A 26,374-nucleotide genomic window follows, 5' to 3' on the forward strand; every position below is an offset into this window, starting at 1 on the left:
CAAGCCAAAGGCGCGCATTGACCTTATAACGCAATTGAAAGAACCGCGGGCGCACCTATGTCTCGCGCCTGCGCATCAGCCGGGGGGCGCGGAGCGATATCGCCACGATTGCATGCTACCGTCGCGCCTCGCCGAGAGTGACTAGCGGTCGGTCGAGCTAAAGTGAGAGAGAGAGAAAGAGAGATACAGACGATACACTATACAGTGCACATAGCAGTGTTAGTAGCAGCAAAGAGCGAGAACGACAGTCCGGCGGTTGTGCAAATGGCGACAGGCACGGAGAGTCCCGCAGCGGTCCGCGACTAGGTGTACCTCTCGAGCCGCAGCAGAGCAGAGCAGTGCGAGTATATAGCCCAGCTATATAGAAAGTGCAGCCGAGCTAGTGGCCCCCCCCGTGTTCGTAGGAGCCGCAGAGTAGCGGTCAACCCAACGAGGCTCCCATCACCGGCGCGATACCGGACGACAGCCGCGCGCGCAGAGAGAGAGAGAGAGAGAGAAAGACTCCTATTGCTCCGGAACCACCGACCCGAGCTCGGCCCGTCATCCGCAGGACTCCGTGTGTGTATGTGTGCTTGCAACGTAAGTTTTTTTACGCCCCCTTCGGCAACCACCTTACGTGCCTATGATCCACCTGCGCCGCGCGTCTTCGAAGCTCTATATCTCTCCGTCTCTCTCTTGCGCCCCGTCACTCGGCTGCTGCTGCCTGGTCGATAGTTCCGATCGGCCCTCTTGAGAGAGCGAGCGAGAGAGAGAGGTAGAGGGAGTAAGAGAGAGAGAGAGAGAGAGAGAAAAGTCACCCGGCCCCCGACATTGCTGCTGCAAGTGCAGCCCGAGCTCTTTGCGAGGAAGTCTCTTTCCTTTCATCCTTTCGTTGTCTCTCTTTCTCTCTCTACTTATCTGTGCGTGTCGCTGTGCAACGGATGTACGGTATATACGAGAGAGAGAGAGAGAGAGAGAGAGAAAGAGTAAGTGCACGCTCTATCCTTCTCGCTCTCATTCATGAGCTATACCACGTCTCTCTCCTCTCTCCTACTCGTATCGAGCTGCTGGCTCCTCTTCTTCTTTCGCCTAATGCTCTCTCCCCCACGTCCCAGTCGATGACCTGCTTGACACTGTCTGTCAAAAAAGCGGCTTACGGCCACCTTTCTTTCGATATACTTACTCCGACTCCATCGTTCACGGGGAGACGCACGTACGCGCGTTTATTAGCTACTGGCGAGTACTCCTTTGAACTTGGAATAACATTCAACCTGACTCCTTTTGACACAACACTTGTGCAACTGCAATCCAACCCTTTTGTTTCGTTGTGTGTTCAACTGTGTGATTCAATGGGCGATACATGTTGTTCCCTGAAACTTCTGAGTGTACTTGTGTGGGTACATGAGATTTTGGAGCATGGTTTATTATGTTTTGAATTAGTCATCATCTATACTTTGGGAATTTCCCAAATTTACATTTGATTTTGAACACTGATAGATAGCTGCTTCATGCTACATTTAGGCTCAACGATTAATTCAATACTTGCGGAAGATTTATTTTACCAATAATTCATTGGAAATTTGTATTGTTAGTATTTGATTTAGTTACTGTAATTTGTACATCACAACTCCATTTAAATGAGCATATGTACTCGCTCATCCAGCAGCAACATCAATAGGACTTAACGATTAAATGCTGTGCAACAATATCTGTGTTATAAAAAGCAGAAGTAGCATGTATGTGTACTTCAATACTCCCAAGTATAAGTGGTTGGCATTCATTGTAGAGGAAAAAAGTGTGAGTGTATGTGTAGGGGAGAAGAAAAAGAATGAGAGACGTTCGATGGAATAATAAAGGTTCTCATTATGTCTGCAGACATGAGAAGATGACGTGTTTATACGATCGTGACCAGAGTGTAGTTGCTTAATCTTGTTTGATAAATTGATTTCGAGTACTTTGAGCTACCAATTTTTCCTTCCTTGCACAATACTTATTTTTATGCTTCCAAATATAATCCTGGTGATTATGCAGGTCAGTTAAAATTTTCTAAATTTATGTATTAGGTACTGTCATATCAATAAGGAATAAACATGCCGGCTGTTCGAGGAGATGGCATGCGCGGCCTTGCAGTCTTCATCTCAGATATCAGAAACTGTAAGTTGATGTTTATTTAATAAAAATCATAAGACTGCATGGATGCATGCACTTTCTCTGATTTTATTGGTCAATTGATAAATATCTGTGAAATTTTCATGTGCATCCTTGTTAATGGTAACAGATAAAAATGTGTCACTGGGACTACCCAAGTAAAGTAGTTTATTATGAGATTTAACATGCAGAGCATGGGAATTGGGGGCGGAGTTTTGATAGGGGCCTATCATCTTACTGATAAAGCAGGCCTTTTTTTCAGCAGCAGCATTATAATGTCAACACAATATCAAATCAATGAAAAATTTTCAATACTGCTCTTTAGAATCTTTTAGTTTTAGTATGCAAACTTTTTTGCAAAAATTATTTTTCAAACGATTTCTTTTCTGATTCAATAGAAAATATAGATATTGGAGAAGAAAAATATAAGTGTCAATGCATATGATCAGTCTGTCATTAGGCCAAGTGGCATTCTGCCACTGAGAAAATAAAGATGTGTTATATATTAAGTTATGGATATTTAAAACTTCTGTCTGTTACCCTACAGGTAAAAGCAAAGAGGCAGAAATAAAAAGGATAAACAAGGAGTTAGCAAATATTAGAAGTAAATTCAAAGGTGACAAAACACTTGATGGATATCAGAAGAAAAAGTATGTCTGCAAGCTGCTCTTTATTTTTCTGCTTGGTCATGACATTGATTTTGGACATATGGAGGCAGTTAATCTGCTCTCATCAAATAAGTATTCAGAAAAGCAAATTGTATGTGCTTTTTTAAAGTTCATAATATTATATAAGTTAATATCAATGAAATGTTAAAAAATTTAATTTTTACAGGGATATCTTTTCATATCAGTCTTAGTTAACACAAATAGCGATTTAATTAAATTAATAATACAGAGTATAAAAAATGACCTTGGATCTCGTAATCCAATTCATGTTAATCTAGCCTTACAATGTATTGCCAATATTGGAAGCAAAGATATGGCTGAAGCCTTTGGGAAAGAAATTCCAAAACTTCTAGTGTCAGGGTAAATAATCATTTTTCATTTTCGTTTTCTTAAACGTAAAAATTCAATTTTGCGCGATTATATGCTTGATTTTAATCAATATCATTTATTTATGTAGAGATACTATGGATGTCGTAAAACAAAGTGCTGCCTTGTGCCTTTTGCGACTTTTACGAACAGCACCCGACGTTGTTACTGATGGAGAGTGGACTTCACGTATCGTTCATCTATTAAATGATCAACATTTAGGGGTTGTAACTGCAGCAGCATCGCTAATTGATGCACTCGTGAAGAGAAACCCTGATGAATATAAAGGATGCGTTGCTCTTGCTGTGTCACGCCTTAGTAGGGTAAGAATAAAAACTGAGCACTATTTTTGAATAGTAAAGACACTTCTAATAATTATTTTTAATTCCAGATTGTTACATCAAGTTACACAGATCTTCAAGACTACACGTATTACTTTGTTCCTGCCCCTTGGCTGTCTGTTAAATTATTAAGACTCCTACAAAACTACACTCCACCAAGTATTTATGGCACATTTTTTATCGTATGAAATCAAATTGCTAAAATTACTCAACTGATTGTCTTCTTTTCTTTTAAATGTAGCTGAAGAGCCGGGTGTAAGAGGAAGATTAAACGAGTGTTTAGAGACAATACTTAACAAAACTCAAGAGCCACCAAAGTCAAAGAAAGTTCAGCACTCCAATGCGAAGAACGCTGTTCTCTTTGAAGCTATCAGCTTGATCATCCACAACGACAGCGAGCCAAACTTGCTAGTACGCGCTTGCAACCAGCTCGGCCAATTCCTTTCCAATCGCGAGACAAATCTACGTTACCTAGCTCTCGAGTCAATGTGCCATCTCGCGACATCGGAATTCTCTCACGAAGCAGTTAAGAAACACCAGGAAGTCGTGATTCTCTCCATGAAGATGGAGAAGGACGTCTCTGTAAGGCAGCAGGCTGTCGATTTACTATACGCTATGTGCGACAAGAGTAACGCTGAAGAGATCGTTCAGGAGATGTTGAACTACCTCGAAACAGCCGATTATTCAATTAGAGAAGAGATGGTGTTGAAAGTTGCTATATTGGCCGAGAAATACGCGACAGACTATACTTGGTATGTCGATGTCATTCTCAATCTTATCAGGATAGCCGGTGACTACGTGTCAGAAGAGGTTTGGTATCGGGTCATTCAAATTGTGATCAACAGAGATGATGTTCAAGGTTATGCAGCAAAAACTGTATTTGAGGTATATTAAAATATATTAGAAATAGTTTCAGCGTTATTTAATGCGGTTTTTTGTTAAAACATGACGTAAAATTCAATCATTTAATTTTTTAGGCACTACAAGCACCAGCATGTCATGAAAACATGGTCAAAGTAGGTGGTTACATTTTAGGAGAATTCGGTAATTTGATTGCCGGTGACCAACGATCATCACCTTCAGTGCAGTTCCAGTTATTACATTCCAAAGTATACTCATTTTTATAAATTACAATAGTTAATATATTCTAAAAATCACAAAATTCATTAAAATGTTATTAATTCTTTTTGCAGTATCATTTGTGTTCTCCCATGACTCGAGCATTACTTTTATCAACGTACATCAAATTTGTCAATCTCTTCCCTGAAATTAGAAGTCAGATACAGGATGTCTTTAGACAAGATAGTAATTTACGTAGCGCAGATGCTGAGCTTCAGCAAAGAGCTTCCGAATACTTACAGCTTAGTATCATTGCATCTACTGATGTTTTAGTAAGTTATTTAGAGTTTTTTTTACAAAAGTAGTACATCTAACTCAACACAATTTAAACAATGCAATTATTGTCTGTCAGCAATAATTACTTGTTTTTTTTGTTATTTTATCGTAATGTGAAGGACGAAATAATATGAGCTTATTTTTTTCCATAGGCAACAGTTCTCGAAGAAATGCCGGCATTCCCAGAAAGAGAATCTTCCATATTGGCAGTATTAAAGAAAAAGAAACCAGGTCGCGTGCCTGAAAATGAAATTCGAGAAAGTAAAAGCCCAGCACCAAATACTAACCATCACACTGAAACAACGTCAGCAACTGTCGCTGCCTCAGCCGTCAACAATTCTTCTGCCGATTTGTTAGGTCTGTCAACACCACCTTCTTCTCAACCTACAGGCAATACAGGTGTATTATTTGATGTTTTGGGAGATATTTACAATATGCCAAACAAAGGCACTGCTAATGGAACTCAGGCAACTTATAATGCGAAAAAGTAAGTACAATTAATTGTTGTAAATTTTCCATGACTTATAGAAAGTAAATTGACGGAAAATCAACGATTTCTTGTATAATTTATAGGTTTGTTTGCAAAAACAACGGTGTACTTTTTGAAAATGATCTGATCCAAATTGGTGTGAAATCGGAGTTTCGTCAGAATCTTGGTCGCATTGGATTATTTTATGGAAACAAAACCCAGCAAGTACTACTTAATTTCCAGCCACAGTTATCCTGGTCAGATGAAAATCAAGTAAAATTAGCTGTACAAGTTAAACCCGTAGATACCGTACTGGAAGCTGGTGCTCAAATTCAGCAACTAATCAATGCTGAATGCATTGACGACTATAACGGTAATAATCGAGATACAGTAATTTAAGAATATAGTTTTTCTTTTTTTAACATTCTTAATAAAATAATAACCATACGATTTTAGACGCCCCTAGCATGATAATATCATTTATGTATAACAACATACCTCAGAAGATAACGATGAAGTTACCATTAACGATAAATAAGTTCTTTGAGCCAACGGAAATGAATGGAGAATCTTTTTTTGCCAGGTGGAAAAATCTGGGAGGGTAAATCAAAACTATTTATTTAATTAATTATACGTCTTACACTGGTTGCAACATTAAACGCCTATATTTTCATTAGAGTAAATCAACAACGATCGCAAAAGATATTTAAAGCGCAAACACCTATGGACTTGGCTCAAGTTCGCACAAAGTTGCAAGGCTTTGGTATGCAACTTCTAGATGGTATCGATCCTAATCCTGACAATTTCGTTTGTGCTGGAATCGTACATATGAGAGCGCAACAGGTCGGCTGTTTATTACGTCTAGAACCAAACAAACAAGCTCAGGTAAATGCGAGAGACAATCTGATTTGAAATTCTATCATATGTATGCAGTGACAATTATTCAATGTATTCGTAATTTATTATTTAGATGTTCCGGTTAACAGTAAGATCAAGCAAGGAATCAATGTCTATAGAAATCTGCGACCTGCTCGTGGACCAATTTTAATCGGCCTTGCAGGCGTACCCGTCAGCCCTAACTTATTTTTTACACGATGCAGAATGGTCTTCGAGTAATTTATCGAAGGCTGTAGTAAATATGAAGCATTACCCTATAAAAGTGCAACGAGGACGTTATTTAAATATTGTTAATCGGAGAAAAAACGAAAAAAGAAACTACGTGTTGTCCCAAGCTTTGAGCCAGTTGCACTATTTAATGAAAAGAGAGCCTTCTCGTGTGTAGGTTAATTATGTGAGAACCATTTGTTACCGCGTAGAACAAAGTTAAGGAAGACAACGTTTTGCGTCAAAATGGAGTCAAAGATGAGATTAACTTGCGATTGTCAAGCAAGATAGATCGACCGATTAGTGGACAGTATTATGTCCGTAATTACGTGAAACATGGTGTCGATGAGGTCAGTTTATGGTTAATTTAATTAGCTCTTCTTACCTCATTTTTTAACTGTTACTTTTGCGATTTTTCTCAAGAGGAACTTGGAAGAATAAGACTTTAAAATATCGTACTTGTCGAGAATGTATGTTAGATTTAAATTGGCATATAGTTATATTATTTTTATTATCATGCTATTGATGAATTGAAGCATTGAAAGAACAAAGCGTGAGGCAAAGATGCGGGAAATCAAGCAAACGATGTATGAAAATAGGAATACCGGGAGTAGAAAACATGTAAAATCAATTTTTTTTTGTTTCAATTGTAAATAAGCGCTTGTTCGTTGTTGATTTTGTGTCATTTTTTTAATGCCTACCTTTTGTGTGGAGAAATAACAGTTATCCGGTCGATTATGCTGGCCTCGTGGTGTCGATTCTGAGATGTACATTTTCCTTATGTAACGTTAATGTTAGCAAAGTAAGTTGCTGTCTGTCCAATACTCTGTTTCCCATTTTATTTTTTCGTTGTCGGTCCATCCTTCATTTCTAACGTAAAACATGTAATAAAGGTTATCCTGCCAATTGCCAATTTTTCTTCCCTTTTTCTGTCGTAGTATTCATTAGGTTTATTGAGTTATTCGTCGCGCCAACTGTTGTCGAATGAATCTCAGTTTAAGTATGTATATGTAGTCAAGGATAAAATAGGACGACTATTGGCAATGATTTGAAGAGCTCAGTCAAAATTTCAAAATCGCATTACAAGAAATTTGAGGCAAACTTTTTGATGTTATATAAATTTGTAGAACTTCATTGATAAACTATATTGACTCGTAGCATAAAAGATTTGGCTCAATTATGTTTCTAATATTTCTAGAAAAATCGGCTATTGCAGGAGATTTGAAAAATATCAGTATAATGAATTTGTAGAACTAGACATTTTAAAATTAAAGTTGCGCATTACGAATCATCTAAAATGGATACGCGGAGCTGATAGAAAGCCGAAGCCTGTACAAAGAATTAAAAGAGATAGTCGAGTCGCGTGGATGAAGCGCTGTAATTAAAGATGTATAACCGACGTATAAATATATATATATATATATATATATATATATATATATATATATATATATATATATATATTTATATTTATATTTATATATATACACACACACACACACGTACATACATAAAAAATGTATGTCCACATATACATATTATATATATAAAAAATATATATAAATATACAAACGAATATTGTTAAATCATGCGCCGCGGAGTTTATCCTGGGTAATGTAGACGTTATTACAGCTCTTTCTATCTGTCATCTCTCCTTTTCTCCGTCTCTATCTGTCATTCTTCTTTCCCCTTCGTCGTAATGTGGGTACATATTAGTTTAAACTCGAATGATCGTTCCTCGCCACTTAGCTTGTTTCAGGCTCTCTGGTAGAACGGCGCATCGAATGATGCGAGACTCGTTATGTCGCGAGTAAATCTTTTTGCTTATTTATGTCATGATATTTCTTAATGCTGCAGTTTTTATAAACGAGTTACATTAAAAATCAAGCTAATTTTCTTTCTATTTTTAATCGAATATATTGGAGGAAGTTTGATCCTCGATAGATAGCAATTTATTGAATTAATTTTGAGTCAAGTAAATGTATATAATGTTTTCTATACCTTATTTTATTTGTAAAATATTATGAAGAACTTGTTTAATTTGTAAAAAGTTTATAATAATCATTCTCGGAGTAGTTTATCTCGTAACTTGCTATGTTGCCTTTTGGAAACATGACATAAATATATAAAAATGAGGAACTTTTGCAGTCAGCGGAATAATTTTTCGTTTGCTCGCGTCCCTACTCTTTTCTTCGCATTATTATGTCGACTGTCGTTATTTTGTATCATTTATTGCTCAGTGTACATGTATACGTTTGTAAGACACGCTATTGATTTATATTATTAAAAAAAAAAATACAATATAACCATATCGTACAAACATTGTTGCGTTTATATTTCTAATGCGAGCAATCACTTTTATTTATAGCTGTTTTAGAAACAAAAATCTTTCAATATTTTTAGTGGTGTAAAAAACGAAAGCAGTCATAAGTATTTGTATAATGATAAAATAATTGTTGCTCAGCCAGACTATAGCTAAAAACATATTACTTGTTACTTTTTCGATCGTATATAGGCAAAATAACTTTATAAAAAATCACTAAAGATGATAAACGTAATTCGATATAATTTTCTGCGTAAGTAGTGTTTAAATGAAAAGCAAAATGCTCGTGAGAATCCTTGAAATATTCCAACCGTAATGAGAACTTTAGTAGCATTTGCTCATTGCTTCGGCGAAAGAATGCTCTTTGATGCACATTTACTTTGAACGATGAATTTCAATAGAATTAATATAATTGCCAGTGAATATAATGTCTGTTTTAATTGATTCTCGAGTCCTTAAAATATCTTTTCATTGTACAAATCGGATTAGTATAACGTATAGATCTATAAATATGATCGTTCATAACAAGTCTAGATGTCATAAAATTGCATGATGACAAAAAAATAAGAAGAAAAAAAACACGATAAAAACTGTTATGAGTACAGAAAACTCATGGGGTCCATAAAATGCGCATTTTCAATTAATGCTCAGGTCTGTAACGTGGATGTACCCGGTGTCAAACAGAATGTTTATTATAAAAGATCAAATTTTGTATTACGATTTATTTTGACGAAATTTTTGGATGTCTTTTTCGAATATTTTCTGTGAAACATATATGAGTAATTGATTTCCACTCTGAGCGGCGAAGACGACTATTATGAGGAATGAGATCAATAACGACAATAGGAGTTCATATTCACACGGGCTCTTTAATGTCATGTATCATGGCATGTTAAATCGGATTATATACACAATAATAGAACGAGTTTTGTGTGAGTTGCATTTACACGTTACACTCATTATATATAGTAATACCGCGCTGAATGAATCATTATGTATATGAAGAACATGAAAGTTTAAAACCTATATACGACATAATAAGACTATATAACTCGCTATATTTTTCAAAGCGCTATTATTGTACACGTCTTTGCAATTCTCTGTCTATCTGTGCGCTCTTCTCTTCAGCTGTCTCTACACAATGTCAACTGCATTGTTGTGCGTGATTTGAAACGTCTATATAAAGCTTGATTCTCTATATACGTGTGTATACCTATGCGAAAGAGCGAGGACTGCGAAAGATAATTGTTTCAGTTACCGACATCACTTGAGCGTAGCTGACGTGCACTTAGTTTCCATACGACTGTAAAAATAATTTGACCTGATTTTTCGAACCACGTGTCAAATATCCTTTAAAGCCGAATCTTTCGATATTGGTTCGAGTCAAGGAATGTCAAAATCTAAAGCAATTGACTCTCTACAATAAGAAACGTCTATATGCTATAAATACATTGTCTCGAACATCGGTTTAGGTCAATCTTCGTCTAAGCGAAACTGAATTATTCTTAAAAATATATAGAAAACACGAAGAAAATTCAATACGTAGCTCACGTATTCGTTCGCCATGGATTTATGTTCGAACGTCTTTAGTCTGCACTGATGAACTTCGTGATCTATATGTCAATCGCACTCATGGATTTCGCGAAATTCGCAATTTCCGTTTTACCGCAGTTCTCTATTATTACTGCAAATTAAAAGAACAATAATAAGTATGAATAATCGGTAGTTTGTGAAAATGTTGAACCACGACGAAACTTTATTTATTAATATGATTTGTGCGTTGAGTATATCAGAGTTGATCGGATTTATAACGTAATATAGGCCATTCACGTTGGTTTCGCACTAGTTAAAAGGTTGTTTCGTATATTTCGCGTCCATTTCTCCGAATTAACAGTGAAATCCATACAGATACATCGTCCATTAACTTAACGCAGATTGCCACTTGCGCAGTGACTTTGAAAAAGCTAGCTAGGGTTTAGGATGTAAAAATCAATTCGACGTTGACGAATTTTAATTTTTTTGTTCAGTTTATTGGCTCTTGAATACATCGTTTACCTAACGTACGCTTCGCTAATTTTCATTTTTATAATACATTGAAAAATTATTCCGAAATCGAAGAAGACATTTATTAAACAGAGACGTTATGCGTTGCTTATACACTGGCTTGTCCCGATACAAAAGTTTCTTAAAAATAACTTTGAACGATTTTTGCAAACGTAGACGTTGTGTGACCGTATGGTTGCATCAGACATATTATAGAGTCAGTGAACGTAAAACTAAAATCATCTCGCGAATACACAGACATTATGATATAGGATAACACGTAAGTGATGACGATGATCTTTGGGTATTACAGAAGTATGTGTATGAGTTATGAAAAAATATATAGAATATAGAATATATAAAAATATACATGCATATAGATAAATTACTTAAGAGATACATAAATAACGACGTTATTTCTCTGTACAATTGGTTTGATTTTTCGAGCGGCGTGATAATAGAGGTTCTTTAAACCCGTTAGAGAATCGCTCACACATTGTTTGGCCCTTTATATTATACTGCGTCGACGCGCGCGGAGCCGTACAATCGTGAAATAAATGACGAAAATAAAAAAGAAATACTTAATAAACATGATAAAAAGGTCAACGAGTCTGAGTATCGGAGGAGCTGGGTCCACGCGGCCAGCAATTATACGGTTCCTCCGCAGACACATAAATAACTCGACTCTGGTTGGTCGGCTCCGCGCGAGGAAGAACAAAAGTCAAAGGGATAAATGCCCACACGTATACATATAGAGTTGAAATTATATTATACATATTATTATACGATATAGATTTACAGACGCGCGCGCGCACATGTGTGTAACGAGATATTGCGTCATTGCACGCTTGCGGTCTGTAGCTCTCATTTCTCCGCAGCGACGACGACGACGACGAGTCTATACAATACTGTATGATTGATCGTTTCAATAAAAACGACTATGTACATTGCCGTTCACACGATGAAGTCTTTTTCTCACTGAAATCTGCTTCCATCATACCTTGTTTTCTTCTCTCTTTACATTTGTCATCGCTCTTTCTTCTGTTGGGTTGACTAGTACGTAGTTTTTATTTTATTTTTATTTATTTCAGAGCAAGAGAACATTACCATAAGAAACAATTCCAAGTCGTAAGCGTATCGTCGGGCACATAAGAATATGGAAGAAAGTCTCTCATATAATATTTCGGCATATCCGATCTCCAAACAAAAAGAACGAACAGAACGTACGCCGCTCTGTACCATCAGCGACGGAGTATATAATACACACCCAAGAAACATATCATATATACACTTCTTACAACGATGCTCTCAATAAGCTCGCCGGTAATAATAATAATAATTCAGTATCATCTCAGCGCTTCAGTCCTGGAGCCGAACGTCGTTATTCTGCGCCTCGTCGTCGCCCATCTGCGCCTGAGCGTCCTGCCAGAGAACTCGTTCCCTCTCCTCGCTATCGGCGACCGGATCCTCGTTAACCAGGTCGCTCTGTTCTCCGGTGCTTCGAGCATCTTCGGGAGCCAGGAACACACTGGGCTCCTGGCCGCACTTGCGCAGGTAGTCCGGGTTGTCGGGAGCGCGTCTGTGGCAGGAGTCGCAGACGGTGTCGGTCGAGGCGCTGCAGCGACGAGCCTCGTACAGTCCTGGTCCACAGCGAGAGCAGATCCAACAGGGCTGTGTGCCGTGATGGGGAGAGTAGGTGCCAGGTTGACACTCGGCGCACACGGTGTCCCGACCTCGGCCGCAACGCTCCACCATACCCCAGCCTGGGCCGCAGCGCGAGCAGTGAGAGTCGCCGCGATGGTGGCGCAGGTGGGCTCGAGCTTCGCTCTTCTGGAAGAGAAAATAACGAGATTATTTATTTTGAAGATAAATTTTGCTATACGATTCGATAAATTCTCGGAAAATGATGCATTGAAGCGCTTCAGTATGGGTAAATCGATTGGTATTAGAGATGCACTTTGCCGGTGCGCATTACATCGCGATTATAATTGCACCAGCTTATAGCTTCGAAAGTGTTCAAGAATTCAACTCCCCTCGTCAATGCATATACATTGCAAATATTTTCAACGAACGCACTCGGAAACGAGTCCCTCACACTTCCCAGCTCTCTTCGCACACATCCGGCTACGGCGAAACATTAATTGCCCGTATATACCTACACTATGATATCTGCGTTTCTCCTCCCACGTGCGTATATAAATGTATACACATATACACAACAACATCCCCTTTGGCGTCGGCTTCTCGGAATGGGGAATCGAAAAACGATCCCCCTTAAAATAATTCAAAAGGGCCCACGGCACATACGCGAGCGCTTATACGAGCGAACGCGCGCGAGTTTCGCCGGCGAACAGGTGCCTCTTCCAAACGGCGAAGGCCAGCTGACTTGTGCACGAGCCTGATGTAGTATACGCACCTTGCGCTTCCATACATATACACATATACAGCGGTATTCCTTCTCGCGCAGCCGGCGGCAACGGCTGCAGCCGTTCGGGCGTATTATTATTATTATTGTACAGAGTGATTCGCGTGTTATGCCCGAAGGTAATACGCCGCATCAGTGGAAATATATATTATAGGGTGAAACTATGTGTTTCGGAGTTTACGTAACGATTATATTACGCGCGGATATGTTTGATATACGTAGATACTCAGGACGGATGAAAAGACACGGAGTGTATAGGAGCTATATCGAAGAAGTCTGACCTTGTCTTCATATATTTTAAAAATAACTGCATGCACGGATTATTATTATTTATTGCGAATTCAATATAACGCTCCACTGGCTGCTCGGAATAGTCTCATGCATTAGTTCGAAGCCGGTATAAATAAGTGATGTCGTATACGTGTTCTATGGATTTTTCTCGTGAAAAAATTTGAAACGCAGAACATATTCGAATATTTATAATGGATTGGGTTATTCAGATTCAGCCCTTGGTAAAGTGTCATTAATGAGGGAAGTTCAATTCATTTTACGTGTGTGTTTCGAAAATATATGTATAGCATATCCAGGGCAATTCTCCAGGATCGGATCTGTGTGAGATCAAGAGTTCAACGTTTTATTTTAAGACTCGTGCCAGTGTGTCGAGCGGTGAATGTAGGTCCTTATACGTTTTGAAATTTTCATCGATATCCGGCAAAACTACATATAGTTATATATGTACGTTCCAACTGTCTGTATATAATATACTCTTATAGTCGGTTTCGCTCTCTGCGATTGATTCTATCAAGTTTTAAAAACACTTGATTTTCTGCGTATAAATTGATGATTTAATGCGTTTTTGAAAGCATTTTCATATTCTACCCCTGTATTATATAATTGATATGGACGCGCGATCTTTTTTAAACGAAGTCGCGCGTTAAAAGGAATATCAATGCGACGCGCAGTGGTCGATTGAAATATCTCATCCGTTAAATAATTTTATACACATTTATAACATTCATGGATTGGGTAAAATGGAGCAGCGAAACACATTTCGCTGGAAAATTATATTCCACGCTGCTAATGAAGTTACTGACTGGAATCAGTCGGGAAATGAAAAATTAATGGATGACGGATATAAAAATCACGATAAAGTTATAGCGCAGTGTAGCGCCTGCGAAATTCGTTATAAACGTTTTTAAACATCGAGAGTACACTTTTCACCAAGAGCAATAAACTATACGAACATTTGTTTTTCAAACTCGCGCGGAAACAAACTTTTTCCGTGTAAACAAGAAACTATCGCGTACAATCTATCCGAGTTACGCATTTCCACCAAAAAATCCGAACTACAGCCCGCGAAACGCTACTCATCAATATTTCTCCCAATAATTGAGACTCGAATTTCATCAATCCCCGCCGCGCTTGTTATATCCACGACTTTCGAACATTTTCCCATTTGTACATATACCTGCGTACACACACACACACAGGCATCTTCTGTGCAGAATCGGACAAATTTCATTACTCTCGTTGGGTCAATCAGCGAAATGGCTTCCGGGTATACGCGCTTCGATCCACCAGGAGAAAAATCGAGTAAAAACGCTGCAACCGCACGCCGCGGAGCGATGCCAGATCCTCGCGGTGTGTATACAGAGAAAAACCGCGCTCACCTTTGTTAGGTGTATACGATATACGTATACAGGCACATATACACACAGAAGCGCGCACCAGCTGAGAGAAAGAGAGAAGAGCAGCTGGCACGTGCCGCGCGCGCATCAGACCCAAAACGCCATCAGCAGCCGGCGGCATACAGCTCTCGTTTTCTCTTCTCTTCCTTTTCCGATGGATGTGTGTGTTATATCTATAGCCCAATAGGTGTGTATCACCTTGCCCGCGCAGCCGGCGCTGAATTATATTCCCTTGTGCGGTTCGCGCGAAGGTTCGGCCGCAGCACACGCTGGTATAAGAGCCTCTTTTCGAGTATATTAATTAGTCGGCCTTTTCTCCGAGTTTCGCGCGTGTGTATGTGTGTTTGGAGAAAGTTTCGATGAATTTTCCAAAGTTTCATCAAGAGAGGGATTTTCATTTTTTTTCTTTGCGCTCGTCGTTTTTAATCTCGAAAAGCCGACGCTATAGCTCTTTCGATGTAAACGAGAACAGGAAATTTTAATAACAGAGCCTGCAACCATAGCACGTTTTCGAAACGCGAGCCGTCTACGTACATCCAGTTTAGAACCCTATAATATTCCGGTGTCTACTCGCACACGTACAAGCTCGTCGCTCTTAAAAAAACAATCATCATTTCAAAAGCTGCATAATACAAGTTACCCGAGCTCCTATAAGTCGACTTCGAACACTGGACGCTATTCGCTCTTTCATAAAGTCGTATTAGCCCGCTCTCCTCGTCTGCGGCTCTTTCTCCCGCGGCCGTACTTTCGCTCGACAGTTGGGCGAATTTCATCCTCGGTCAATAGTCATTATTTCGCACGCAGCTCTCGCAGTATGTTCGCGCTGCGCTCCTTCCTTTGTGTCTTCGTTACACGAGTGAGAGAGAGAGAGAGAGCGAGAGAGAGAGAGAGAGAGAGAGAGAGAGAGAGAGAACGAAGAGAAGATTTACTCTTTCTCTTTCTCTCTCCCATTCTCTATCTCCCTTCGGTGTACGTATATCCTTTATACTATATAGAGGAAATGGAACGGAGAGCATCGTATTATATTTGCGAACGGAGATCGAGAAAGAAAAAGAGAGCCGTGTGTAGCGCTCTTTCGAGGTTTAAAAGTAATTCGCGGAAAATTGAGATTTGCTTTTTGTTCGCAGTACGGGCCGTTCGAGGATTGAAAAATTTCGGAGGATAATATATAACTGTACAGGTATGATACGTGTGTATGTTTGAACGAGTGCGAGGGTTCGGAGAAAAATGAAATTGGAATGGAATGTGTATAAGCTGGCCGATCAGCGAGATTCCTCAATTCGAATGCATACCTGTGCAGATGCAAGTCGAACGCACGAATCGCTGTTTCCGACGCGTAAAAAATCCGTCAGACGTGTGCCACTGAAACGTATGATGCGCCGGGAATATCTGAATTTGCAGAACTGTGTACTCGCGCTTCGATAAACGAAAAAATTAACCGTACTATATAGGCATGTGACGATGGAACGAAAAACGACGCGAGCTTTTATTATAGAGTATCGCGTTATCAAGCAGCTCGACGCTGATGCGGCTGAACACGTCGCAGTTAATTAGACGGGTAACGCGACGCCCGAAGGGTTGCTCGACCTCGTAAGGATGCACCAGCCGTCGATTTGACGGCAAAGCCCGCGAGAGCGACCTTTTTCACGCGGCGCGAAAATCGAAGGTTCGTCGTCTGCGCCGTGAAATATACAGTGCGCTGGGAAAACCGAGAGATAAAATATGAAGAATTTTCTTTCCTATATACACATAAACGTCGCTCGCGGCGACGCTCTATTTTTCCAATAGCATCACCCAATAAAATAAATCACTTAGCCTACATACAGTTTCGCGAAGTTTATGCCAAGTATTTAAAACATCCCTATAACCGCATCAGTCGCAACTACGAGTCAACTCTTCAGGGGCTGATGGGAACACAATTATGTAGCGAGAAGTCACAGCCACACTGCATTCCTTCCTTATACACAGTGGAGTTCAAAGCTCGCTTCCTCTCGCTCTCTCTCTCTCTCTCTCTCTCTCTCTCTCTCTCTCTCTCTCTCTCTCTCTCTCTCTCTCTCTCCGTATAATACGACGGTACGTAAGGAATTTCATAAGTCATTCCATCACGCACAGCCGAGTGAGTCAAAGTCGTGAGCGACGGGGCTGCAAACTTATTATCCTCTCCCGCGCGCCGCCCGAAATCCCGAATTCAGCGAAACTGCAGACTTTTGTAAAACAAAGCCGCTCTCGCCCTCGGGAGAGAATAATATAATACGCAAAGCGCACTCGCGGAATTTCAAAATGCTACGACGTATTATACGCTTTGATATTATATTATTTATATCGGAGGCTATTTTATATATACTCTCTAGGCTGTCCGAGGGAGCAGCTTCGCTCGCAGTTCCTCCACGAGTGTATTATAAGCTTTGCGAACTATCTTTACAACAGCTTCGCGTATAATTTCGCCCTTTCGACTTCGGCTTTAATGCGAATCGCGCGCTGTGCTGCTTCGAGTTTTATAAGATCCACCGACGAGTTAATTCCTTGACCTAGTGCTCGCAGCAACAACGGCTGTTTTAGCGAAAACAGAAAACTGCGCGCGTCTGTAAAAGTGAGGCAGTCGAACAAATCCTTGCGCTTATGCTCGCGAGCGCGAGATATCAAATTGAATTTTACCGCGCGCGCTTCTCGTAAAGGCTGTGGACTTTGTTTCTCAAACGGAAATATTATGCGCAAACTCCGCGCGAGAACTTTAAGTTATTCGGCGGAACGTATGGAGAGTTACGAGGCACATTCACAGATCAGCGAGTCAATTTGCCTTTTACAGGAAGGACGAGTAAGAGAGCTGTGCGAGCGCTGCAATATCGCCGCACGAACGCATCCAATAAACCTCTCCTACTATATACTTCGGCGAGTATATTTCTAGTTCGGAAATAGTGTCTTTTCCCTTTCGGCCCCTACTCTCGTTCCCCCTTTGTCCGTCTACTGTATGAGCTTTTTTACGTAGTGTAATATATTAAGCTCTTAGGCAAAAAACGGAGAATTTTTCGCTTAATTGTCACGAGAAACGCACGGCTTCTCTGAGAGCGAGTTTAGCTTGTTTTTCATTTTCTTTGACTCTCTCTCTCTCTCTCTCTCTCTAATGCTCTCCGTTGCTCGGAGAGGTGCTAGGGCACACGCAATTCGCGCTCGACGCGTTTTTTTTCGTACACGTGAATGTGCGTGTGCTAAGTATATACAACCGTGTGCAGCGCGGGTTCTGAAAAGAACGAGTAATTTAAAAATCTAAGGGACCCCTTTTCTTTGTAGAACTTGTTTGATATTACGAGCAAAGCTGCGCGCACGAAAATGAAGTTGGGTTATACAAAAAAAAATGTTCGGAATGCGCGCTTGGGGTTAAAAATAAATTTATACTTAGAACGATCCCGCTTAGGTGAAATAAACGACGCTTCCCTGGTAGAAGCGTTAACGGTTAATAAGCTAAGTTTTGGGCCACTTAGCTAAGTTGTGGTTAACAATTTAAATAAATAAGAGTTTAAACATTATAAATGCACAGATATACACATTAACTCAAGATAAAACAGAACATTTGCTTGAAATTTGTCAAATGACTGTTACAATCCAGAAATTATAGAAAAATATCTTGCAATCGTGAAAAATCCAAATATTTGTAATAAAACATGCAAACGTTTTAATGCAAGAAAAAAAGGAAAAAACAATTTTTAACTTAACAACATTCTGTGTTGGTATAATAGACACGCACCACTAAAATATTAGCAATATTTTGCTTTATTTTTTTACATTCAAATTTGATAATAATGGTCAACTAAACTTAACTTTTTAACGGTTTTCACTCGTTAATTTTCTACCAGGGTTGTTTCAGCTCGAAAAATACGGCTTTTTCGGATGGGATTACTATGTAAAATGTGCTGCATTTCGCTCCACTTTATTGTAAATTCATTTCCGAGAGGGACTCATACATATTGCATTTGATTTAACCTTTCGTATGCAGTCGGGCAGTTCCGGAGCTATAACCGCGCTGGAAAACTGGTTCGCACGAAAATTTACTCGGCAAGCGCGGGACGAAAAAAATAGCGCGCGTTATATTCGATCGAACTAAAAGTTGTAACACGTACTGAGCTTTATTTACGAAAAGTTTTTTATTTTACAGTCACCTGCAGTCAACGGCGATCGATAGCTCGTAAAACTTTCATATCACCGTCTCGGCAGCTCGAAACGTTTCACCTGAAAACAACCATAAAAAGAGTCGTAACAAGCTCACGACATACCAATTAAACTGCAATTTTCAGCCCCGTCGAATTAGAATCAATCGCCGCGAGTATCATAGATAAATAGAGCAAACAAACAAAAAATAAAGGAGTTAAAAGAGGGCACACACGCGGGGTGCGTTTTCTCCCCTCGCGGCGAAAAAAAAACGGAAGCCCAGCAGAAAACTTGCCAGCTGGTCGCATGTGTAATTTGCTAACGATGAACATCTCTCTTTTGCGATATCATTTTTCCGGCGGATAGTCTTGTTTTTCGAGCGCACAGTTGCGCCGAACTTTACTCCCTTCTAGAACACGTCGCGGATACGCTACTTCTACTGGGAAAAACGAGGGGAGAGAAGCGTTTGAATAATATAAACAACCGACACTCGAGCCGGCTCTCTCTTTCTTGAGCAAATTATTAATACAGCAACTTCGGAGGCGAAGTGCATACATCTGTTTATGTCTCGTCGGAGATATATGTGTACGTATATAATAAAAGTTCTTCTCTCCAGTTATAGTGTGTATGAGCTCTCAGACGCGTTTCGCTCCTTCGAGCGTATAAATCTAGGGAGGAAAGTCGAAATAAGTTATTCGAGCTTTATTTATTTACCTTCTGGCCTGCGCGAGCTTTCCACGGCTGTATATATTTTTGAATAAAACAGCCGCCTCTTCGGACTGAGCGAAAATGTGTTTGCGTTGTATAATATGTATACTCCGGATATGCGTGTTTTTTCAAACAATAACGAGCTAAAGCTCCATTTGCGTCGTTCGAATTCCTACGATAAAGGAGAAAATCCCTTTTAATATCGAATCGCTCGTCCCGAGAATCGCCTATCTCGCGGGAAAAGCGACATCCGCCTAATCATCAGCGGAGTCGCAAATTGAAGGATCTCGGGCTACGCGAACGCGATCGAAAGGACGACTCAAAGAAAGGATGTATGGCTATATGCGCGGGAATTCGAGAAGGGCGCTAACGAGGCTCCTCTTTCGCGGACTCATTAACTTTAAAAATCCCCCACGTATAAGTGTAAGTAAACACGCGCGTCGTTAACGCGCCCAGATGACGATGGCGGATCATACGACGAAAGACGCGCTGACTTTACAAAAGAAACGAGATATACATCTCCCTGGGAACAGAGGGAATCCATTAATACGCGGCGTTAAACAAAGCCATACCGCGGCGAGAGAGAGAGAGAGAGAGAGAGAGAGAGAGAGAGAGAGAGAGAGAGAGAGAGAACTCGAGCCTTTTGTGCGAGTTTTTGGCTCTAGTCGAGGCCGCAACGTTAAACGCGATTCTGTGCGCGAGAGCCCAACTCCCATTGCGGGCCGCGCGATGCTAATGAGCAGAGCTCGCTGGTGCAGTGTGGCCCGCGTCTCGGTCAACCGAATGTGTAACGCGCGCGAGGCGCAAGCATAGTGTAAAAACTGCCGGCTAATGGCCAGTTCCTGGTGTACCGCACCGTGTGGTAAACCTATTGGAGAATTCATGAGGCTATTTTTCCCGCGGTTTTCGACTTGCTGATTTACACTTTGCCCCAGAGTTATGTGTGCGGGAGCTCGTTTCGCGATGGCGTGTGAGTAATGTGGCTCTCGATGGTATGTGTTTGTTCGCACGTGTTTTTAGGTTCACTAATGTATGATGCTACCGCGAGGCAAATTGATTTTTATTAACGGAATGAATGCTCGCGGTTTGGGTAATTGACGCGAGCTCTCTAGAAGCCGTTGTATAGCATTGAAAATTTGTATGGATCGATTCGATTACCGGGGAAATTTTTGGAAATACAGCTATGCACCCTCATTGTGCTGCCGACAATAGTTTAGAAAATTGGTCGTAATCGTTCCATATGAAAATTGAGATTTCATATTGAGTTAATGGACGTTGCATTCCCCGGGGGCCGCAAGCTCACCTTGACCGTTTCAATATTTAACGCGCGTAACAATTCCGCGCACCGAGTTTTCGTTTTTTACCTTCGATTGAATAATGCACGGCTAATTTCCCAGTGATTGGAAACGAGAGCTAGCTTGAAAAATGAAAGAATGAAAAATGTATCGAAAACGCACGAGCGAATCAAATTTTCGGCAAATCTACTCCGCTCCGCATTGCTTTCCCATCTCACTACCAGTCACTCCGTTTAATCTCAAAACGAGCGCGCGCATTTATTCAAACTTTCGAAACCCGCGCAATTCGCCACATAATGCTATACAGAGACTTCGCTTTTCCGAGAAGCGAGGATATATTTTTACAAAAGCTGCTTACCCTCGCGCGCTTCTAATAACATTTCGCCATTTCCCGCAAGCTCTATGTAGGTGTACACACGAGGTGAGAGCTTTGTCGGCATATCGCGAGTTCGTCGGAGTTTGCGGGAGTTTACGTGCGCGCGAACCGCTTTTATTCGTTATACGTGGGAAGCCTCGAAAGGGATTTAATGTTTATACAAATCTGCGCTTCGGAACTCGATGATGCTTGCACTGCGGGAGTATCAACCGAAAAGCAGCTTTGCTACATTTTATGCGGATGATCATTGGGAGAGCTGCGTTTAAAGCTCGCAAGCTTTTGGAAATTTCGGCGAGGTTTTGCTCGGCTTTCGTCAATCGAAGCTGCTTATATGTATTCGAGCGTTGTGGTTGACCGAGACGTGAACATTTTTTGCATGTACAGGTATCGAATTTTATTTTCGAGGTATTTTGCAATGCTGAAAACTATCGATCGCGGGACTGCGATATTATGTGCACTGAGAACTTGCAATTTCATGGAATATACTCTCAAATATATATTCGTAATACCCTTTGTATAAAAATCTGAAAAGGCATATTAAATTCGAGACGTCATTCTGCTAGAGCTCGACCTATGCACGTGAAATCCAAGAGTCGCGAAGGCAATTTTTGCTTCTGCATGTATATACTTGCGTCAGAATTTACGATTCGCCTTCGTATATGAAAAGCTTCGAAAAAGAGCTGTGTGCTTTTGTTTGCCGAAAATACACCAAAAATAATATCGAGAATAAAACAAGATTGTCGGACGTAGTAATAAAAGAAGAAGTCCATAGCATATCCGCACTTTTCCGAATCTAATAACTCGACCTATCGTGCAACTTTCGACCAGTGAGAAACGAGCTTTCGTAATCAAACTACTATGTACATATTTTCGCTTCGAACGACTACAAGCAAACGGCCTGCATTTCGTATATAACAAAACGCATTACATATTCCGACTAAAAACTCACCGGCCCTGTAACTAAGCCCTTCGCCGAGAGAGCAGAAGGCGCGATTAAGCTGCCCATTTAAAAGCATCTCGCACTCGACACCTTGGCTCTCCCTCGTCCAAGGCTGCAAACTGAGATATCTCCCTTCGCGCCGTATTACGTGTTGTGTACAGCCTGTTCACCCTCGCGCAGCAGAAAGTCGAGTAGAATAACTGTAGGGGGAGGAGAACGACTTCCTCTCCCGCGAACGTTTTATGCTCCACATTTTTCCCTCGACTTCGTTTTCATGCTTTATAAGTGCCGACGCGTTTCCGTTTTATTAAGCAGACGTCGGCGGCGTCGCAGGTATTATGATGGGAAAATACGCTGCCACCAGCGCCGCTGCAAATGGAGTATTATAATTTTAACGGCCGTCGCAGCTCCTTTGTCTCTTTTCTTTTCAATTTATTCCCATCCGTTCGGCGATGAATGCGCGTTTAGCGCTCGCTTGACGCGGAGGAAAAAAGTTTCGGGATATTACTCGAGTAATAGCAGATGAGAGGAGAAAAGTTGCCCGAGGAAAGATGACGCTTTTCTTTCGGCTGGGAATCGGCTTCCATCTGTTTTCTTTCGGATTGGAGAGAATCTAATTTGAATCCGCCGCCGCGATTTCATATAGAGCTATAATTGCGTTATATTGCGCGTCTCGAGTTTTCTCTATATCAGTGTCGTGATTCCTGTGATGAACGATAATTCCTGGCTTTTCGCGTTAAAGCTATTCGCTACATCATTGTAGTGGCCGTTCGTTCAATGACAATCACAAACTCGCGCGATGTAATACTGAACGAGAATCAAGTATCAAAATCAGTGTTACATGAGCCTGGTCAGTACGGACAGTAACGAAAATTCGATAATCGTGAATTACACACCCGTGGGAATAAAGTGATTCTATTAATTATACGGCTCTTCATTCCGATATGCAAATCAGGTGCTCAGCGCCGCTCATATACCGAGAATCGCAATATTTAACATATCGGCTCTCAATACTCCGCCGTTGGCGATTGGTTTTCCGTCATAATTTTAAAATATCCCCTTCGATCAAGCGCAGTGTTACCTTGATTTTCCAGTAACACAGAGCCGAAAGAAACGCTCGCTTATTTCATTCCATTCGATTCCCCGGACAGATCGGGAACTAAACGGATTAACGAACTCTTCCCCCGCTGAATACCGCAAGAATTCAGTGAAACACACGCGAGACCCTCGCGTTAATTGTTTTTTACTTGCTACTCTTGCCGAGCGCGGAGAGAAAACGCATTCAATCGCAGAGAGAATAGAAAAAGTTTCAGCCTGCACAGTTCCGCTTCATGACTCGTTTTCGATTCCCTTCGCTCGCGCGACAATCACGGAATTGCGTATATTTTTACGCTCTCGGCGGCAGCGAAGCACACAATGCGAACCGTTTAAAAGCCTCGATAATTTACTTTTCTCCGCGTCGTGTTTTTTTTCCTCCGTTTGCTCGACCGACGCTTCGCATTGTGTCGCTCGATGAAGCGATACTTTGTGATGCTGGTGTCGCGCTTTCGGTATGTATACTATGTACGTATGGGAGCTTTGTTAGAAATAGGCCAGAGGTCAATCTTTGTTTTAGATTAACTTTATTTCGCGGACGATGTACGTATTGAGAGATCTGTCGAGGATTTGATATGGATTTTTATATCCGTGGGGATCGAACGTTGGAAAATCGGATTGGGGTCAGCGTGTATAAAAAGCTATTCTCTTTCTCTCTGATAAATGTTTGATATCCTGACAAGCGCTGTGCGACTATTATTATTTATGGCATGAGCGAAGCGTGAATTCATAGTGGATGATGTTCTATTCTATATATGTACAGTTCTGTTATACCCACACACACATCAACGAAGCAATGTGTAAGACGAAAAATTGACAGCAAGTTTCCGAAAATTTTATCGAATCACACAAAAAAGCATAAAAAAACTCTGCGCAAGCTCACCTGTACGAGACAGACCGCAGCAAAGACCACGAGGATGAGAAGCGCACTTATCCTGCCGATCGCCATGTCGAGAGTAATCCGAGCAGCCTATATCACTGGCGCGTCGATGAAACTTCAAAAAAAGCCCAGGACTCGCTCTTCGGAGTAAAATACCTTTCGCGGCACACTGGACTTTGAAAAAAATCCGCCCAACAGCCAAAGAACCGAGCGCAGTCCGAGCAACCGAGCGACTGACTGCAAAGTTCGCCAGAAAGAGGGAGAGAGAGTGAGCTGCAGAGCACACCACCGCTACTGTCGGCGGTTTCGCCTCGAATGACTAGACCGCGCGCACAGCTGGCGCCTGATGCAGCCACGCGGTTATCCCAGCGTCACGTGGCTTGTATACCAGCACACGGCTCCTGCTCTTTCTCTCTCCTTCCCTCGCAATCCCCCACCCTTTCGCGCTGCTCCGAAGTAGAAGCTATCCAGCTCTCGTCGACTATGGCTTTCGAAAATACGAGGGTATTTTTCGCGTGTAATTAGGAAAATATGGCAAATGATCAAAAATCGCTCGCTCGCGAACAAGATCGTGTTTGCTCTGGCCGCACGCAATTGCAGTTGGGGGTCTTGATTAACGGGGAAAATAATTACGGTAGCTCGCGAGCGCCCGAAGAGATCGAATTTGTTGCGGACCGGATGACGGCAGCGGTGGAAAATCAATCAAAAGTTCATAGTACAGCTCGTTGCTGCGGATGGTCTTTCGGGGCTTGTTTGTGAAGAAGCGCAGTTGAATCGCTTGTAATTGAAAAAGATACCGGGGACGAGTTACTTCGGCAACTTATTGTGCGAGCGAAGATAGGGGTTTATGGCTTATCGATATCCCGTAAAAACTCGAGGAGAAAAGGGAGAAGAGAGAGTTATACGCGACTATTGCAGATATAGATAGATGTCCTCGAAAGATAGAGCGAGAGCTGCGAGAGGATGATGTAAAAACTTTCCTATTAGCCCGGCTGTCCGAGTGCGCGTGATTTATGACTTTTCCTTCAACAAACGCCAGAGTTGTACCATATACGCGCCGGCCGAAATGAAAAGACCGATATGCTCGTCACTGTTTTCAATTTTCCTTCTTACCATTTCACTGCGCACACGAGAGAAAGAGGAAAAACATCGGCGGTACGAAAACGCAAACAGCCGCGCGACAGATAAATAAAGCACTCGCGGGTATATAAATTACGAAATCGTTTGTTCAAGGCCCCCCCCCCTCCCCAGCCTTCGATTTCCGCGCCATCCAGGCCGAAACAAAAAGACCTCATTAAACTTTGGGGGTAGAGGGCCCGATGGGCGAAATTCGAGATGCCTCGCGGTGAAAAGGGTATATATAAATACATCGAACAAATCCCGAGATCAATTTTTCCACCATCAGCTGCGGCAGCTGTCCCTCTCTCTCTCCTCTTATTCCGCAGCCCCGAAAAGAGCGAGGTACACGGCACGCGCTCTAAACGCAGGACAGGTGCTATACCTACTGGCACGCGACAGCCGGCGATCGTGACGAGCCATTGGCCGCCGCGTGCGCAGATGCGTGTGTATTTACGCGCACAACAGCAGCAGCGGCGGCGGCGAAATTAAAAAAGAAAGGCGTGTGCTGCATATACGAGCGTGTGGTAATTATCGCTCTCTTTCTTGAGTGGCGTGGAGAAATGCCGGCGACTTTTTGCTCTTTGATCGCCGTTGTGTGAACTCTGTATAGAATATATTCGATGTAAGGTGAGCTCGAGCGAGAAGAGGATGATAGCTGCGACTGTACAGATGCTCGGACGGGAGTCGGGGGCACACTTCTCGCATCGGGCTGTAAAATTTGCTCTCGGCCGAAGAAGGCATGTGCGGCTTCTTCGTAATTATGCGCTGGAATCGGTTAAAAATGCGGCGGCGGTTACGTGTAGCGACACGCGTTACATTACATGTTCAGAGACGTAATTACGAGGCGACCTTGTGTGCAAATTAAAAGT

At 41.3% G+C, this 26,374-nt stretch overlaps 2 protein-coding genes across 6 annotated transcripts; one reads left to right on the forward strand and one right to left on the reverse strand.

Annotated features, from left to right (window-relative positions):
* Positions 1–116: 116 nt before the first annotated feature.
* On the forward strand, positions 117–7,627 carry Ap2a2 (adaptor-related protein complex 2, alpha 2 subunit). Of its 5 annotated transcripts, none has more exons than XM_031927182.2 (14): positions 117–579; positions 2,043–2,133; positions 2,675–2,886; positions 2,962–3,155; positions 3,253–3,484; positions 3,553–3,661; positions 3,744–4,387; positions 4,480–4,611; positions 4,696–4,893; positions 5,050–5,384; positions 5,471–5,739; positions 5,823–5,967; positions 6,044–6,251; positions 6,337–7,601. In XM_031927182.2, the coding sequence occupies exons 2-14, from the start codon at positions 2,070–2,072 to the stop codon at positions 6,412–6,414; spliced, it is 2,820 nt and encodes a 939-aa protein (XP_031783042.1). In that variant the 5' UTR covers positions 117–579; positions 2,043–2,069; the 3' UTR covers positions 6,415–7,601. The 5 variants fall into 5 exon arrangements, with proteins under 5 accessions (XP_031783042.1, XP_031783039.1, XP_031783041.1 ...); XM_031927179.2 differs by having other exon boundaries at positions 117–562; XM_031927181.2 differs by lacking the exon at positions 117–579 and adding an exon at positions 787–965.
* Positions 7,628–9,642: 2,015 nt separating this feature from the next.
* Positions 9,643–24,754, reverse strand: LOC100678506 (tumor necrosis factor receptor superfamily member 14). The gene is made up of 2 exons (XM_003424375.5): positions 24,390–24,754; positions 9,643–12,666 (listed from the first exon to the last, which is right to left on the reverse strand). The coding sequence occupies exons 1-2, from the start codon at positions 24,453–24,455 to the stop codon at positions 12,196–12,198; spliced, it is 537 nt and encodes a 178-aa protein (XP_003424423.1). The 5' UTR covers positions 24,456–24,754; the 3' UTR covers positions 9,643–12,195.
* Positions 24,755–26,374: the final 1,620 nt, after the last annotated feature.

The sequence above is a fragment of the Nasonia vitripennis genome, chromosome 3 (genome assembly GCF_009193385.2).
Source record: "Nasonia vitripennis strain AsymCx chromosome 3, Nvit_psr_1.1, whole genome shotgun sequence".
Taxonomy (NCBI): Eukaryota; Metazoa; Arthropoda; class Insecta; order Hymenoptera; family Pteromalidae; genus Nasonia; species Nasonia vitripennis.